Raw genomic sequence first — 17,142 nt, 5'->3', positions numbered from 1 at the left:
AAGATACTTAAATTGGGCATGAGACGTTAAGCAAAATTAGATTACTTTGCTAGACCCAAGATATTTCATTAATTCATCATTACTATTATGTTTTTTTCAGTAACATGATTTTTTAGTCTTTACATTTCCTTCTAACCACAGTAATTTTTAACCTCATTAATTTGTAACCGCAAATTTACATTTGTGGTTAGTTTGTTTCCATTTTAGCTATCACATTTCCACATCGTTTCGAGCAAAATATATTTCTTTGTAGGCATCTTTAAAAAAATATATCAGCCGGGCATGGTGGCTCACGCCTGTAATCCCAGCACTTTGGGAGGCTGAGGCGGGCGGATCATGAGGTCAGGAGATCAAGACCATCCTGGCTAACACAGTGAAACCCCTTCTCTACTAAAAATACAAAAAATTAGCTGGGCGTGGTGGTGGGCGCCTATAGTTCCAGCTACTCAGGAGGCTGAGGCAGGAGAATGGTGTGAACCTGGGAGGTGGAGCTTGCAGTGAGCCAAGATCACGCCACTGCACTCCAGCCTGGGCAACAAATCAAGACACTGTCTGAAAAAAAAAAAATTATATATATATATATATATATAGGCCAGGCACGGGGTGGCTCATGCCTGTAATCCCAGCACTTTGGGAGTCCGAGATGGGCGGATCACCTGAGGTCAGGAGTTCAAGACCAGCCTGGCCAATATGGGGAGAACGCTGTCTCTACTGAAAATACAAAAATTAGCTGGGCATCATGGTGGGTGCCTATAATCCCAGCTACTCGGGAGGCTGAGGCAGGAGAATCGCTTGAATCCAGGAAGCGGAGGTTGCAGTGATCCAAGATCAGACCATTGCACTTCAGCCTGGGTGACAGAGCAAGACTCTATCTCAAAAAAACCAAAATATATATATGATGAATCTTTTGTTGATATATATGTTGCTTGTATCCCGGCTGGGCACGGTTGCTCATGCCTGTGATCCCAGCACTTTGGGAGGCCGAGGTGGTCAGATCATGAGATCAAGAGATCGGGACCACCTTGGCCAACATGGTGAAACCCCATCTCTAATAAAAATACAAAAATTAGCTGGGTGTGGTGGTGTGTGCCTGTAGTCCCAGCTACTTGGGAGGCTGAGGCAGGAGAATTGCTTGAACCCAGGAGGCAGAGATTGCATTGACGTGAGATCGTGCCACTGCACTCCAGCCTAGCAACAGAGCAAGACTGTGTCTCAAAAAAAAAACAGGAGAAAGACAACAGGCACTTCAGACAAAAAAACAGTTGTTCTGTAAACATGAAAACGACAACCTCATTTGTGACTGGATAGGTACAAATTAAAGCCAGAATGAATACCAATGCACATTTACCAGAATGACTAAATTTTTTTTTTTTTGAGGTGGAGTCTTGCTCTGTTGCCCAGGCTGCAGTGTAGTGGCACAGTGTTGGCACACTGCAACCTCTGTCTCCCAGGTTCAAGCAATTCTCATGCCTCAGCCTCCTGAGTAGCTGGATTACAGGTGCCTGGCACCACGCCTGGCTAAATTTTTGTATTTTTATTAGAGACGGGGTTTCACCATGTTGGCCAGGCTGGTCTCGAACTCTTAACCTCAAGTGATCTGCCTGCCTCGGCCTCCCAAAGTGACGAGCCACCATGCCCAGCCAGAATGACTACAATTTAAATGTCTGACCAAGTGTTAGCAAGGATGTGGAGTAACAGAAATCCTCGTATACTGCTGATGGTAATATAATTTGGTACACATGAGCACTTCTGTACTGGGAAACAGACAAAAGAATGTTCATAGCAATATTATTTTTAGTAGCCCCAAACTAGAAACAACCCATCTATCAGTGGTAGAAGAGGTAAATAAATGGTATATATTCAAGCAGTGAAACACTATACATTAAAGCAAATGTTATTATTACATGAAATAACATCGTTGAATCATAAAAACATATTTTTTTTTTTTTTTTTTGAGACGGAGCCTTGCTCTGTCACCTAGGCTGGAGTGCAGTGGCGCGATCTCGGCTCACTGCAAGCTCCGCCTCCCGGGTTCACGCCATTCTCCTGCCTCAGCCTCCCGAGTAGCTGGGACTACAGGCGCCCGCCACCACACCCGGCTAATTTTTTTTTTTTTTTTTTTTTTTTGTATTTTTAGTAGAGACGGGGTTTCGCTGTGTTAGCCAGGATGGTCTCGATCTCCTGAACTTGTGATCCACCCTCCTCGGCCTCCCAAAGTGCTGGGATTACAGGCGTGAGCCACTGCACCTGGCCTTTTTTTTTTGAGACAGGATTTCACTGTCACCCAAGCTGGAGTGCTATGGCCTGATCACTGCTAATGGCAATCTCAACCTCCCTGAGCTCAAGTGATCCTCCCACCTCAGCTTCCTGAGGTAGCTGGGACTGGAGGCATGCACCACCACACCCAGCTAATTTTTTTCTACTCTTTTAGAGGCAGGGTTTTGCCATGTTGCCCAGGCTGATCTCAAACTCCTGGGCTCAAGCAATCCACCCACCTCGGCCTCCCAAAGAGCTGGGATTACAGGCTTGAGCCACCTCACCCAGTAGAAACATAATGTCAAGCAAAACAGGTGAGACAAAACTAAACTATAGTGTTTAGGAATGCATCCTTAAGTGGCAGAGGGCAAGGAAGTAATTACCACAAGCCAGGGTAGAGGTTACCTGTTGGGAGGAGGGAAACCATTATGATCAGAATTGGGTCTGTGGGGACTCCTGGAGTGTTGGCAATGTTCTAATTCTTAATGTGGATTGTGATTATATGGGTATTCTTGGGTATTTGTTAAGCCATACAGTTATGATTGAATCTCTTTTCTATATGAGGAATGTTTTTCTTGAGAAAAAGTTGTAAAATATGTATATGACAATATGACTAGGCAAAGAAAAGAAAAACAGTGATCTTTAAAGGAGTGTTCTATAAGAAACTAACCTCTAATTTATTGTCTCTTATGTGACAGGGTTGTAAAGTAAGGGACCACATGATTACACTTCGTGATCAAGGTGAAGGTGGAGATTTGCCATCCTGTCCCATTGCTAGAATATTGGACGATTTGCACAAGTACAGAGATGTCATTGTTGTGCCTTTTTCAAAAGATACAATTAGGTGAGGAGTGGAAAAACCCAACACTGTATTATAGCTTTATTCAGCGGTTCCTATATCAGAATCCCTTATCCCATAGTGCTTCCCCAAATCAGCAATGTCAGTCCTCAAGTAGTTTTCATTATTTCGGAAAACTAAAATTATATGTTAGCTTACAATAAGAGCAGAGAGATATTTATTTGATAGGCAGAACACTTAAAAATGCTGAAGGTGGCCGGGCACGGTGGCTCACATCTTTAATCCCAGCACCTTGGGAGGCCAAGGTGGGCGGATCACAAGATCAGGAGATCGAGATCATCCTGGCTAACATGGTGAAACCCTGTCTCTACTAAAAATACAAAAAATTAGCCGGGCATGGTCGTGGGCACCTGTAGTCCCAGCTACTCGGGAGACTGAGGCAGGAGAATGGCGTGAACCCGGGAGGCAGAGCTGGCAGTGAGCCGAGATCACGCCACTGCACTCCAGCCTGGGCAACAGAGCGAGACTCCGTCTCAAAAAAAAAAAAAAAAAATACTGGAGGTACAAGGGGAGGAAAAACAAATGAAAAGAGCCCCTGGTGATTAAAAAGGTTAAGACCTTAAATCCAGTTTGCGGTGGTGAGTGGTGAGGGTTCCCAATTTGCTTGAGGCCCTCTCAATCAATTGATCAACCAATTGATTGTATCAATCAGTGAATGATTGATACAACTAGAAAAAAATGTTGATGGTTGAGTTCATCTCTCCGTAAGTATGAACTCCTCAAATTCAGTAATTTCTGAAGTCATGTTCATCATTTTGCAATGGCAGCAGGCTGTAAGGTTAGAGGCTGGAGGACACTTTAAAAGAGGCTGTTCTTAGCCGGGTGTGGTGGCTCACACCTTTAATCCCAGTATTTTGGGAGGCCAAGGCAGGCCGATCACTTGAAGTCAGGAGTTTGAGACCAGCCTGGCCAATGTGTGGAAACCCTGTCTCTTCTAACCAGGCATGGTGGCGGGCGCCTGTAATCCCAGCTATTCGGGAGGCTGAGGCAGGAGAATCGCTTGAACCCGGGAGGCAGAGGCTGCAGTGAGCTGAGATTGTGCACTGCACTCCAGCCTGGGTGACAGAGGGAGACTCTGTCTCAAAACAAAAAGAAAAAAAGAAATACTTTTTTTTTTTTTCAGTTGGAGTTTCGCTCTTGTTGCCCAGGCTGGAGTGTGGTGGCACAATCTCGGCTCACTGCAACCTCTGCCTCCCTGTTTCAAGCGATTCTCCTGCCTCAGCCTCCTGAGTAGCTGGGATTACAGCCACCCACCACTACGCCCAGCTAATTTTTGTATTTTTAGTAGAGACAGGGTTTCACCATGCCAGCTAGGCTGGTCTCGAACTACTGGTCTCGAACTCCTGACCTCGTGATCCACCCACCTCAGCCTCCCAAAGTGCTGGGATTACAGGCGTGAGCCACCGCGCCTAGCCACCCCCCCCCCACTTTTGTTGTTGTTGTTGTTGTTGAGGTGGAGTCTCACTCTGTCACTAGGCTGGAGTGCAGCATCGCAATCTCAGCTCACTGCAACCTCCACCTCCCGGGTTCAAGCAATTGCCCTGCCTCAGCCTCCCAAGTAGCTGGGATTACAGACATATACCACCATGCCCAGCTAATTTTTTGTATTTTAGTAGAGACAGGGTTTCACCATGTTGACCAAGATGGTCTCGATCTCCTGACCTCATGATCTGCCCACCTCAGCCTCCCAAAGTGCTGGGATTACAGGCGTGATCCACTGCACTTAGCCAAGGCTGTTCTCAAAACAGTACCAATTATGCAGCCCATTCCGCCACCTTGCAGGTACGATGCTTCAGGTACAATGGTGCTTGCTGTATGGGGTGTCTTTCGCTAGAGGAATCACTTATACGAATTAAGAAATGTCATTGTTGGCCGGGCACGGTGGCTCACACCTGTAATCCCAGCATTTTAGGAGCCAAGGTGGATGGATCACCTGAGGGCAAGAGTTCACGACCAGCCTGGCCAACATGGTGAAAATACAAAATTAGCCAGGCGTGATGGCAGGTGCCTGTAATCCCAGCTACTCGGGAGGCTGAGGCAGGAGAATCGCTTGAACCCGGGAGGCAGAGGTTGCAGTGAGCCAAGATCATGCCATTACTCTCCAGCCTGGGTGACAGAGCGAGACTCCATCTCAAAAAAACAAACAAAAAAAAGGAAATGTCATTGTGAAGTGATATCCTTATACTCAGGAACTGTATTTTTAAAGAGCAATTTATGAAACATTTGCAATAAAAAGATATTCACATTTAAATTTTTAAGAAAGTAAACTGTTCTCCATAAAAATGTCTTTTTCTTTCAAGTGATGTTGGGGTTGGCCCCTGTGATGAAAAGGGTATAGAATGTGATGTTTTACTGGAGCCAAATACACCATGGGGTCCCAAAACTGGGGAGCTCAATGCTGTGAGTAGCTTGTTTCATTTATTCTTTATTTACATAAATAATTAATGACATTTAATTTTTGACAGGAACCTGATCAATTTAAGTTGAAATTGAACTGACTACCTAATCATAAGAAGGTATTATGCCTACTAATAGGACTCTAAGGGTAATAGGACACATTTCTTGCCCTCAAAGAATTAATAATGAATACATTTAAATTTGGGGGAAAAAACAACATGGGGCCAGGCATGGTAACTCACACCTGTAATCCCAGCACTTTGGGAGGCTGAGGCAGGAAGATGGCTTGAGCTCAGGAGTTTGAGACCAGCCTGGGCAATATAGTGAGACCTCATCTCTACAAAAAAGGTTGAAAACTTAGCCAAATGGAGTGCCTTGTGCCTATAGTCGAAGTTTCGCTGGGAGGCTGAGGTGGGAAGATTGCTTAAGCCCAGGAGGCAGAGGTTGCAGTGAGCCGAGATCGTACTACTGCACTCCAGCCTTGGTGACAGAGGGAGACTCTGTCTCAAAAAAAAAGAAAAACCAAAAACATAACATGCTCTTTAAGGTTTTTATTATGGACAAATTATGATTTGAAGAATGAAGATAGCATGAATGGATATTTTGTTTCCTCCTCGTTCTGTAACTTTTTTTTTGGCTTAAAATTATCCTTTTATTGTAATTAGGAATATATTTAGATTCTTCAAAAGTTCCAGTCTGGAGTCTAGGTGACAGAGTGAGACCCTGTCTCAAAAAACAAACACATAAAAGTTTCAAAACTGAAATATTTTTAAAGTGACCAGAAAACTTGATTCCTTTGACTCCTTTTTATGCCATTGCCTTTGTTACTGAAGACCAGGAAATATGTTTGCCTATGAATGTTCTGTCTTTTTGTTGGTTAAGATGGCATTTACTTGAGAAAGTGAAATATGCCCTGTGAAGTGCTTTATGAACTTCAGACAGCTATACAAATATTCACTCATGCTAGGCATGGTAGTTCATGCCTGTAATCCCTGCACTTTGGGAACCTGAGATTAGGAGTTCAAGACCAGCCTGGTCAACATGGTGAAACCCTGTCTCTACTAAAAATACAAAATTTAGCTGGGTGCAGTGGCATGCCCCTGTAATCCCAGCTACTCGGAAGGCTGAGGCAGGAGAATCCCTTAAACCCAGAAGGTGGAGGTTGTGGTGAGTGGAGATTGTGCCACTGCACTCCAGCCTGGGCGACAGAGTGAGACTCTGTCTCAAAAAAAAAAAAAAAAAAAAAAAATCACACACTAACGTTTATTTATCAATTTTATGTCAAACAACAAACTAGATTAATTGAATGTCCAGAATGTCCATATGTAGTCTGCTTCCTTAATTTATATTAAAATATATACATTAAAAAGTGATTGAAATAGTTCTAAAAATGACAAATTATTTTAGTTATTTACTTGCACATGATTGACTTGTCCTTTGGAAATAATACTGGGAAAGTGTCTTTCTTTTTAGAAAGCATCCACATCCTCCTCTGGCAGAGAATATTAAAGACTGTAACATATCACTTTCAGCCTGAGTTTTAAATTATGTTTCAGCCTGGAAGGGAACTATATTTGTAACTTCTTTCAACTCTTCTACAATATCTATATGAAAATAAGGAGCTACAATCTGGGTAAATGCAGATTTATTAATCGCTTATTCCTGTCTTATAGTTCTTGTCATTGAAAAACTGGACTCTACAACTGGTAAGTGAGCAATTATAGTTAGCATTCCTGGATCTCTTTCTTCCTAAATTAAAGTTTAGTTTAATATTAGTATCTTATTTTACAAATTTTAGTTAAATATACATCTTCCTTTTCAGATTCTCCTATTTTCACTTAACTAAAAATGCTGTTAAATTATTTAAGACAGACACATATTCCATATCTGGCTGCATAATCCATAGATCTAGTTAAAAGACTTTTTAAAGTCACTCTTACATCATATTTAGGACATTGAACAAAGCAACAAATCTGTTGAGTTCCAATTATTTGATTGTTTGAGTGATTGGTTGACTTTTTTTTTAAAATGCTGTCTGCCATCAATATTCATAAGAATGGAATAGGAATTTGGATTAGTGATAACAGACAGTAGGGCATAGAGATGCAGGAAGGTAATGCAGATATGGTTGAATAATCCAGGGCCACATTCACCCGGAGAATGTGCATATGTGCTTGTTTATGACTACTTTAGGCCGGGCGCAGTGGCTTACGCCTGTAATCCCAGCACTTTGGGAGGCCGAGGCAGGTGCATCACAAGCTCAGGAGATCAAGACCATCCTGGCTAACACAGTGAAACCCCATCTCTACTAAAAAAAAAATACAAAAAAATCAACCGGGCGCCGTGGTGGGCGCCTGTAGTCCCAGCTACTCGGGAGGCTGAGGCAGGAGAATGGCGTGAACCTCGGAGGCAGAGCTTGCAGTGAGCTGAGATTGCGCCACTGCACTCCAGCCTGGGCAACAGAGTGAGACTCCGTCTCCAAAAAAAAAAAAAAAAAAAGACTACTTTAATAGTGGTGGTTACTATATTATAATTTAACCTTATATCAAGGAATATACATTTAGTAGAGTGATAGAGGTACAATTCAATAAATACTGAGTACTTATGTGCCTACTACTGTTCTAGATTCTGTGAAGGAATTAAAAAATATATGATGTAATGTAAGCCTGCTCCGAATGTAAAAATTCTTATGTCCATTTCCTGGATATTGTGCTAGCCAGAGGTTATTTTATCAGCTCTTGATTGACTTATTCATTCAAAAGAAATTTAGGTAAATGTGTTTGAAAGAATTCATTAAAAATATCATAATATTACATTTATAATAGATTTTTTTTTTAACTTAGAAACAACAGTCACTGTTTTCAGAAGAAGAAGAATATACCACTGGATCTGAGGTCACTGAAGATGAAGTTGGAGATGAAGAAGAAGTATCCAAAAAACAAAGTATTGGTTTATAAGTTAAAATCAAATCTCACTGTTTATGAAGGGGTTACATTCTGAAGCCTTTAATGCAAGGGACAGGGAATTAGTTTTATATATATAGTAGGTTGCAACATAGGAAAAAAAAATTAGAAAGGAGACACCATCAAGATTTCCTAACCTGGGCATGAACACAGAATACTCAAAGCTATAAAGAAAGGGCAGTACACTGAGAAAGAACTCTCCACGTTTTCACTTCAGGTGCAACTAAATGTGTGACTCATGTCAGATGAAATGTGATCTGAGATGTGTACCTGAGATGATTTGGAGTGATACTCAAATGAACCATTAAATAACATTCATAAATGTATGATTTTTTTAGTGGAAAGCATGTTTTGTTTTTTGTTTGTGTTTTTTTCTTTCTTTTGAGACGGAGTCTCACTCTGTCACAGTGGCACAATCTTGGCTCACTGCAATCTCTACTTCCTGGGTTCAGGCAATTCTCCTGCCTCAGTCTCCTGAGTAGCTGGGACTACAGACGCATGCCACCACACCCGGCTAATTTTTTTGCATTTTTAATAGAGACAGGGTTTCACAATGTTGGTCAGGCTGGTCTTGAACTCCTGACCTCAGATGATCCACCCGCCTCGGCCTCCCAGAGTGCTGGGATTACAGGCGTGAGCCACTGTGCCTGGCCAAAAGCATGATTATTATACAACTATAAAATTAACTTGTGTCAAAATTTCTCAACTCATTAGTTCCAAGAAACAGCAAGGAAAATTGGTTCAAAGAGCCTTTGAAGACTCAAGTATTTATAGGCAATTATGAATCCATTTTGTTACAATAATTTACCTCTTTTAGGATTTCATATGAGTGGAATCATGAGTAATCTTTTGTCTCTGGCTTCTTTCACTTAGTATAAGGTTTTTGAGATTCGTTCATATTGTTTATTCCTTTTTATTGCAGTGTAGTATTCCATTATACTACTTTTGAAAAAAGAATGTTGGTCTGGGCACGGTGGCTCATACCTGTAATCCCAGCACTTTGGGAGGCTGAGGCGAGCAGATCACCTAAGGTCAGGAGTTCAAGACCAGCCTGGCCAACATGGTGAAACCCCATCGCTACTAAAAATGCAAAAATTAGACTGGGTGTGGTGACTCATGCCTGTAATCTCAGCACTTTGGAAGGCTGAGGCAGGCAGATCACCTGAGGTTAGGAGCTCAAGACCAGCCTCTCCAACATGGTGAAACCCCATCTCTACAAAAATACAAAAATTAGCTGAGCATAATGACAGGTGCCTGTAATCCCAGCTAATGGGGAGGTTAAGGTGGGAGAATTGCTTGAACCCGCAAGGTGGAGGTTGCAGTGAGCCGAGATCATGCCATTGCACTCCAGCCTGGGCGACGCAGCAAGAGTCTCTCTCAAAAAAAAAAAAAAAAAAAAAACAAAAATTAGCTGGATGTGGTGGCAGGTGCCTGTAATCCCAGCTACTCAGGAGGCTGAGGCAGGAGAATCACTTGAACCCAGGAAGGGGAGGTTGCAGTGAGCCGAGACCATCCCATTGCACTCCAGCCTGGGCAACCGGAGTGAAATTCCATCTGAAAAAAAAAAATTTAAAAGAAGATTGTAAGTTAGATACAAAATTGATCAGTGTCATACAACTTAGTGAACCCATAACTCTTAGGTTATCTTTTTAGAAATCGTTTGCATTTTTATTAGACACAAAAACCTGAAAGTTAACATGTAACTTTCAGATGCCATCAGCAGATGGTAGTCAGACGTGATACATTCTCTTAGAGAATTAAATGATTCTTGAGTAGGCATGTTAAACAGCCCTCCAATATGACATTGAAAACACATGCTGCCTTCCCTTTCTCTTCTCTCCAAGTTTTACATAATTTTTCTTTACATGTTGAATCCTCCAATGAAAAAGCTGGTTCTTTAGCAATTTTGTGTCAATTTTAATTAGTAAAGGAGAAAGTTCTACTAGGTTTTTTCTTCAACAGTTTGAGGTATAAGTTATATGTTGCAAAAATCACCCATTTTAAGTGTACATGTAGATGAGTTTTGGCACACAGATGTGTAACCACCACGAAAATAAAAATCTAGAACATCATTTCAAAAAGTTCCTTCATCCCCCTTTGTACTCAGTTCCCTTTCTTCAGTTCTGCCCTTAGGCAACCATGAATCTGTTTTGTCAAAATAATTTACCTTTTTAAGTTTCATATGAATGGAATCATGAGTAATTTTTTGTCTCTGGCTTCTTTCGCTTAGTATGAAGTTTTTGAGATTCATCCATGTTATTGCATGTGTCAGTAGTTTAGTCCGTTTTATTGCAGAGTAATATTCCATTATATGGATATACCATACTTTGTTTATCCATTCGCAATTTCATGGACATATGGGTTGTTCCCTCTTGTTGGCTGTTGTGAATAATGCTGCTATGAACATTTGCATACAAGTCTGTATGGACATGTGTTTTCATTTTTCTTGGGTAGGTACTTAGGAGTAAAATTACTAGATCGTATGGTAAGTGTATGTTTCGCTTTATAAGAAACTGCCAAATTGTTTTGCAAAGTGACCGTTTTGCATCTCCACGAGCAGTGGAGCATTCCCACCACTGTGCGTTCCCACCAGCAGTGTCTGAGAGTTCTAGTTGCTGCACATTCACATTAATACTTGGTATTACTGGTCTTTTTAATTTTGGCCATTCTAGTGGGTAGATAGTAATAAGCATCTTTTAATGTTTTTATTGACCATTTATATATCTTTTTAATGAAGTGTTTGTTTAAATCTTCGGCCCATTTTTATTGAATCCTTTGCCTTATTATTGAGTTGTAAGATTTCTTTATATATACTTTAGATCTAAATCTTTTTTGTCAGTCGTATGTTTCTCAATATTTCCCCTAGTCTATGCCTTGCCTTTTAATTTTTTTTTTTTTTTTTTTTTTTTTTTTTTTTTTGAGACAGAGTCTTGTTCTGTCATCCAGACTGGAGTGTAGAGGTACGATCTCTCACTGCAACCTCTGCCTCTTGGGTTCCAGCGATTCTTCTGCCTCAGCCACCTGAGTAGCTGGGATTACAGGTGTGCACCACCACACTGGACTACTTTTTGTATTTTTAGTGGAGATGGGGTTTTGCCATGTTGGCCAAGCTGGTCTCGAACTCCTGACCTCAGAGGATCTGCCTGTCTCGGCCTCCCAAGTGCTAGGATTACAGGCATGAGCCACTGCACCAGACCTAATTTTCTTAATGATGTCTTTTGAAGAGCTTAACTTTTAAATTTTGTGAATTCTAATATTTTAGTTTTTCCTTTTTATGTTCCATTATTTAATAGCTAAGAAGTATTTGCCTACCCCAAAGTCACAAAGATTTTCTGCTGCTTTCTTCTAGAAGTTGTATGATTTTAGCTTTTTATTTAAGATTATGATCCCATTCAGGTTAATTTTTGTTTATTGTATGAGTTAAGGGTCAAGCTTCCTTTTTTTCCATAGGCATAGCTGGTTGTTCCAGCACCGTTTATTGAAAAGACTATTCTTTTCTAATATATTGGAATACCTTGGCATCTCTGTTAAAAATCAGTTGACTGTTTACATTTCCAAACTCTCTGTTTTCTTCCATTGATTCTTATGTCTTTCTTTACATCTGCATATCAATACCACACTATTAATTTTTGTAGATTTTAGTGAGTCTTGAAACCTGGTGGTGGGAGTCCTCCAAAATTGTTCTTTAATTTTAAATTATTTTGGCCTTTCAAGGTGCTTTGCATTTTCTACAAATTTTAGAGTCTGTGTGGATATTTCTACAAATATCTTTTTGGGATTTTTGTTGGGATTATGTTGAACCCATATCCAATTTGGGGTGAATTCCTTTTTTTTCCAATGGCAGTTTTTCCCATCCATGAACATGGAATATCTCTCCATTTATTTAGGACTTTTTTAATGTGTCTCAACAATGTTTGTAGTTTCAGTGTACAGGTGTTGAACATCTTTTGTTAAATTTATTCCTCCCTATTTTTATGCTATTATAAATGGAATTGTTTTTCTGGTTGCTTATTGATTGTAATACTAATGATGGTCAAAATACAATTGATGTTTGTATATTGACTGTGTGCTATGACCTTGCTAAATTCAGTTATTTGTTCTTCATTTATTAGATTTCATTCCAACCTGTATACCTTTTATTTACATGTCTTGCCTTTTGTGCTGGTTAGGACCTGATATTGAATAGAAGTGGTGAAAAGAGACAGACATCCTTACCTTGTCTTATGGGGAAAACATCCAGTCTTTAACCATTAAGTATGTAATGTTAGTTTTCGGCTTCCCATAAATGTCCTTTCTCAGTTGAGAAAGTTCCTTTCTGTTTCTCTTTTGCTGAGTTTTTATAGCAAATAGGTGTTGCCTTTTGTCAAATGCTTTTTCTCCATCTATTGAGAAGATCATATAGATGTTCTCCTTTATTGTATCAATTAGGTACATTAATTGATTTTTCACATGTTACACCAGTATTCTGGTGTACTAGAGTCATAATGACATTAGAAAATGAGTGACATCACCCCTCTTTTCTGGAAGAGTTTGTATAGGACTTGTGTTGTTTCTCCCTTAAAAGAATAATAAAATTCAGCAGTGAAGCCATATGGGCCTGGAGCTTTTGTTATAGGAAGGCTTTACATTATGAATTCAATTTCATTAGTTAATAGATGCTATTCAAGTTTTCTATTGCCTCTTCAATTTGTTTTGATAATTTCTGTCTTTCAAGGAATTTTATCCAATTTGTCAGATTTATTGGCATAAAGTCACTCATAGTCTTTTTTTTTTTTTGAGACAGAATCTCACTCTATCACCAGGCTGAAATGGCACAATCTCGGCTCACTGCAACTTCTACCTCCTGGGGTCAAGCGATTCTTGTACCTTAGTCTCCCGAGTAGCTGGGATTACAGGCACACACCACCATACTTGGCTAATTTTTGTACTTTTAGTATAAATGTAAATGTGCCTAATTATAAAGCCCTAAAATATACAAAGCAAAAACTGACAAATCTGTAAGGAAAAATACACAGATTACCACTTATAGCTAGAGATTTCAATACTTTTTTCTTACAGCTACTTGGGAGGCCAAGGCATGAGAATCGCTTAAACCTGCAAAGCGGAGATTGCAGTGAGCCGAGATCATGCCACTGTGCTCCAGCATGAGTGACAGAGCAAGATTCTGTCTCAAAAAAAAAAAAAAAAAGAAAATGAAAATGAACTGCTGTAAAGCAATTTCAGCTTTGCTTCATGGTGTATTTGCTTTTTACCCAGAAGTTAATTTGTTAGTTTTCTTAAAACAATGTTTTTCTTAATGGTCTTATTGTTTAGAAGTAACAAGTAGACTGGAAAGGTATATGGGGCCTAAGCTTATAACATTGACCTCTCATTATCAGGGAAAAAGGAGAAGCCAAAGAAGTTCACTAGACAACCAAAAAAGCAGGTATCTTCACCCTGTGCTCAGAGGAAAGAAAAGGCATTGGAGAAGGTAATTCTGAATTATCTGTTGTTATTTTAAAGTTCATGTGGAAAAATAAACAAGTGACTATAGCCAGCAAAAAATAAAAAGTTAAGAGTAATGAAGACACATGGAATGCTAGCAATGTAAAAATGAAGTTTTTTATAGACTGAGATTAAAGATCTCTAAGATATATTGACAAATGAGAAAAGGAAGGTGCAGAAATGTATAGTGGTATAGTATGCTACCATTTGTGTAAAGTAGATGGGGGGAAAATATAAATGAACTTCCTTGTATATGCATAAAATGTCTCTGGAAGGCTACATAAGAACTTGATAAAATTGGTTGCCTCTTAGGAAGGGAACTGAATGTATAAGGGACAGAAGTGAGAGTCTTTTATTGTATGTGCTATTTATACCTTTTGAAGTTTAAACCAATATACTTATTCAAAAAATTAAAAATAGGCTGTTAAATTAAAAATAAATTATATTTTATGACATTTAAAAATAATTCTTATTTCTCCATGCCTTTGAAGGAAGGGGTAAAAAAGCCAGACGGGAATAAGAGAATAGTAATAACCACAATTGGCTAAAAGAAAAACTGTGCATTTCAAAAATGTGTGATAGGTTAAGGCTGGGTTAAGATCCACAGAGTTACATTGGACACATTGTACATTCATCTTTGTGTTAAGTGTCACAGGCATATGAGTGGGTTAATTCTAAAAAAATTGTATCAGCTGGCTGGGCATGATGGCTCATGCCTGTAATCCTAGCACTTTGGGAGGTCAAGGTAGGTGGATTGCTTGAGCCCAAAAGTTTGAGACCAGCCTGGGCAAAACCCCATTTCTACAAAAAAAAAAATACAAAAATTAGCGAAGCATGGTGGCACATACCTGTAGTCCCAACTACTCAGGAGGCTGAGGGAGAGGATCACTTGAGACCAGGAAGTCGAGGCTGCAGTGAGCTATAATCATGCCACTGCACTCCAGCCTGGGCAACAGAGTGAGACCCTGTCTCCAAAAAAAAGAAATTGCATAAGCTGGGATTCCAAGGTTAACAAATGAAGCTGGATTCAAATTATAGGTCTGTATCTCTTTGGAGAAGTTTCTTAACTTCCCTGAACCTCTTTTATTATGAAGATATTAACAGTGCCTGTCTCATGTGGTTGGTGCAAGGTTTAAATGAAATAGCACTTGTAATGCTCTTGGTACAGTGTCTTCACACTCAATAAGAGTGAACTCTTTTTATTACTAACTATAGCGCTAATCAGTAAACATGTTCTAATTGGGCCTTAATGTTGTCTACTTTTTTTTAGTCAGCTTCTAGAGATGTGTCTCCTTTCGTGTGAGTATTGCTCCTTAATCCAATCGGATATCCACTCTTAAAGAAGCATCAATGCTGATTTTTGTTCAATTTTTTCAATAGTGTGAGTATGCAGAAGAATAAGTGGGATGCCACAAGATCCTTGAGATTCAACCAGGATGCACAGAGAGAAGATGGTAAATTTTATTATTTGGGTAATGTACAAATTGGATGTAAATAGCAATGATTAGTGTGTCTTTCAGTTTATAAAGTATGCGGAATAGCTCCAGAGGTTCTAACTAAAGTAAAGCCCAAAATTTACATATTCCCTTAGGCAACAACCAGAGTTTCATTACTACACAACCCCACCAAATAATGTATTATTTTATGCATCTGTGGTTTTGAGATCACTCACATTGACTTTTGCCCGTTACGTTCACCATAAAGGTGACTGAATATGTTTTAGGCTGTTTTATGGTAATCTAAAAAGCAGCACAATTATCCACAAATGAGTCATTTGCCACTTGCTAACTTAAATTCTTCACAAATAGATGTATGTATCTGTAAAATAGTATCAAAAGATATTTTCATAAACCCTTGGTGATTACAGTCTTTTTTGAGAAATAAAAAGTTATATATCATCCTTACAAAAAGTAAAGTTTACTGTTTTTTTCCCTTCAGATCAGCGGCGAATGTCTGAAATTACAGGGCACCTAATAAAAATGAGATTGGGGGATCTGGACCGAGTCAAGTCAAAGGAAGCAAAAGAAGTAAGAATTGTGTACTAGTATATTGTACTTGTGTAAAATATGCCTTCCTACTTTTATTTTCAGCTTAGGATTATAAAGATGTTTTAGGCAGAATTTTAAAAGAGTAATTTATGTGTTTTTGTTTTTGTTTTTCCTTTGAGATGGAGTTTCAGTCTTGTTGCCCAGGCTGGAATGCAGTGGTGCAATCTTGGCTCACTGCAACCTTCGCCTCCCGGGTTCAAGCGATTCTCCTGCCTCAACCTCCCAAATAGCTGGGTTACAGGCGTGCGCTACCATGCCCAGCTGATTTTTTTGTATTTAGTAGAGATGGGGTTTCACCGTGTTGGTCAGGCTGGTCTCAAACTCCTGACCTCAGGTGATCCACCCGCTTTGGCCTCCCAAAGTGCTGGGATTACAGGCATGAGCCACCGCACCTGGCCAAATATATGTGTTTTTGTTTGTTTGTTTGTTTGTTTGAGACGGAGTCTCGCTCACTGAGACTTGCAGTGGCACCATCTGGGCTCACTGCAACCTCTACCTCCCAGGTTCAAGTGATTCTCCTGCCTCAGCCTCCCAAGTAGCTGGGACTACAGGCGTGCACCACTATGCCCAGATAATTTTTTCATTTTTAGTAGAGATGGGGTCTCACCATGTTGGCCAGGCTGGTCTTGAGCTTTTGACCTCATGATCCACCCACCTCAGCCTCCTAAAGTGCTGGGATTACAGGCATGAGCCATCATGCCTGGCCACAATTATGTATTTTTTAATATTCTGTACCAGTTAGCCTGCTTATTCACGTAAAGGTTTCCCACCATGTCTTATTATCCATGGTCCACAGGTCATCTATAACACATATAATAAAATACATCATTGCTGAAAATGTGTCATCACACCAAGAGTAGGTTAACTGTGCATTGTTGACCAAATGCTAACTCCTGAGGGCGACTATCTGAAAGTACCAATTTTCATCAACTCTGCATGTGGTGCTTAGATGTCATCTCTAAAATAAGATGTTATCTTGCTGAAAATGGTGACAAGAAACACCTATATTCTTGATAGAATTACATTTTAGTCATGACAATTATGTATTATCATCAGTATTGGTATTATGTAAGTACCATACTCTTGCCCTAATTCTTGTATTTAAAAATTTACTTCCCTATAAAACTTCTAAAAG

General features: G+C 39.8%; 1 protein-coding gene across 3 annotated transcripts in view; it reads left to right on the top strand.

The window, feature by feature from the left end:
- SANBR (SANT and BTB domain regulator of CSR) overlaps window positions 1–17,142 on the top strand; it is a 57,619-nt gene that overhangs the window by 35,531 nt on the left and 4,946 nt on the right. For 2 of the 3 annotated variants that reach the window (XM_050753469.1, XM_050753468.1), the window contains 8 exons: window positions 2,955–3,100; window positions 5,416–5,515; window positions 7,186–7,218; window positions 8,356–8,455; window positions 13,854–13,945; window positions 15,230–15,258; window positions 15,340–15,413; window positions 15,898–15,986. In XM_050753469.1, coding sequence (XP_050609426.1) covers window positions 2,955–3,100; window positions 5,416–5,515; window positions 7,186–7,218; window positions 8,356–8,455; window positions 13,854–13,945; window positions 15,230–15,258; window positions 15,340–15,413; window positions 15,898–15,986 — 663 coding nt within the window. Of the gene's footprint in view, window positions 1–2,954; window positions 3,101–5,415; window positions 5,516–7,185; window positions 7,219–8,355; window positions 8,456–13,853; window positions 13,946–15,229; window positions 15,259–15,339; window positions 15,414–15,897; window positions 15,987–17,142 lie in introns of those variants that run through there. The other variant, XR_007718679.1, reaches the window with a different exon arrangement.

Source organism: Macaca thibetana, chromosome 13 (assembly GCF_024542745.1).
Source record: "Macaca thibetana thibetana isolate TM-01 chromosome 13, ASM2454274v1, whole genome shotgun sequence".
Classification (NCBI taxonomy): Eukaryota; Metazoa; Chordata; class Mammalia; order Primates; family Cercopithecidae; genus Macaca; species Macaca thibetana.
The sequence above is the reverse complement of the archived record's forward strand: the minus strand, read 5'-3'. Positions and strand labels throughout refer to the sequence as shown.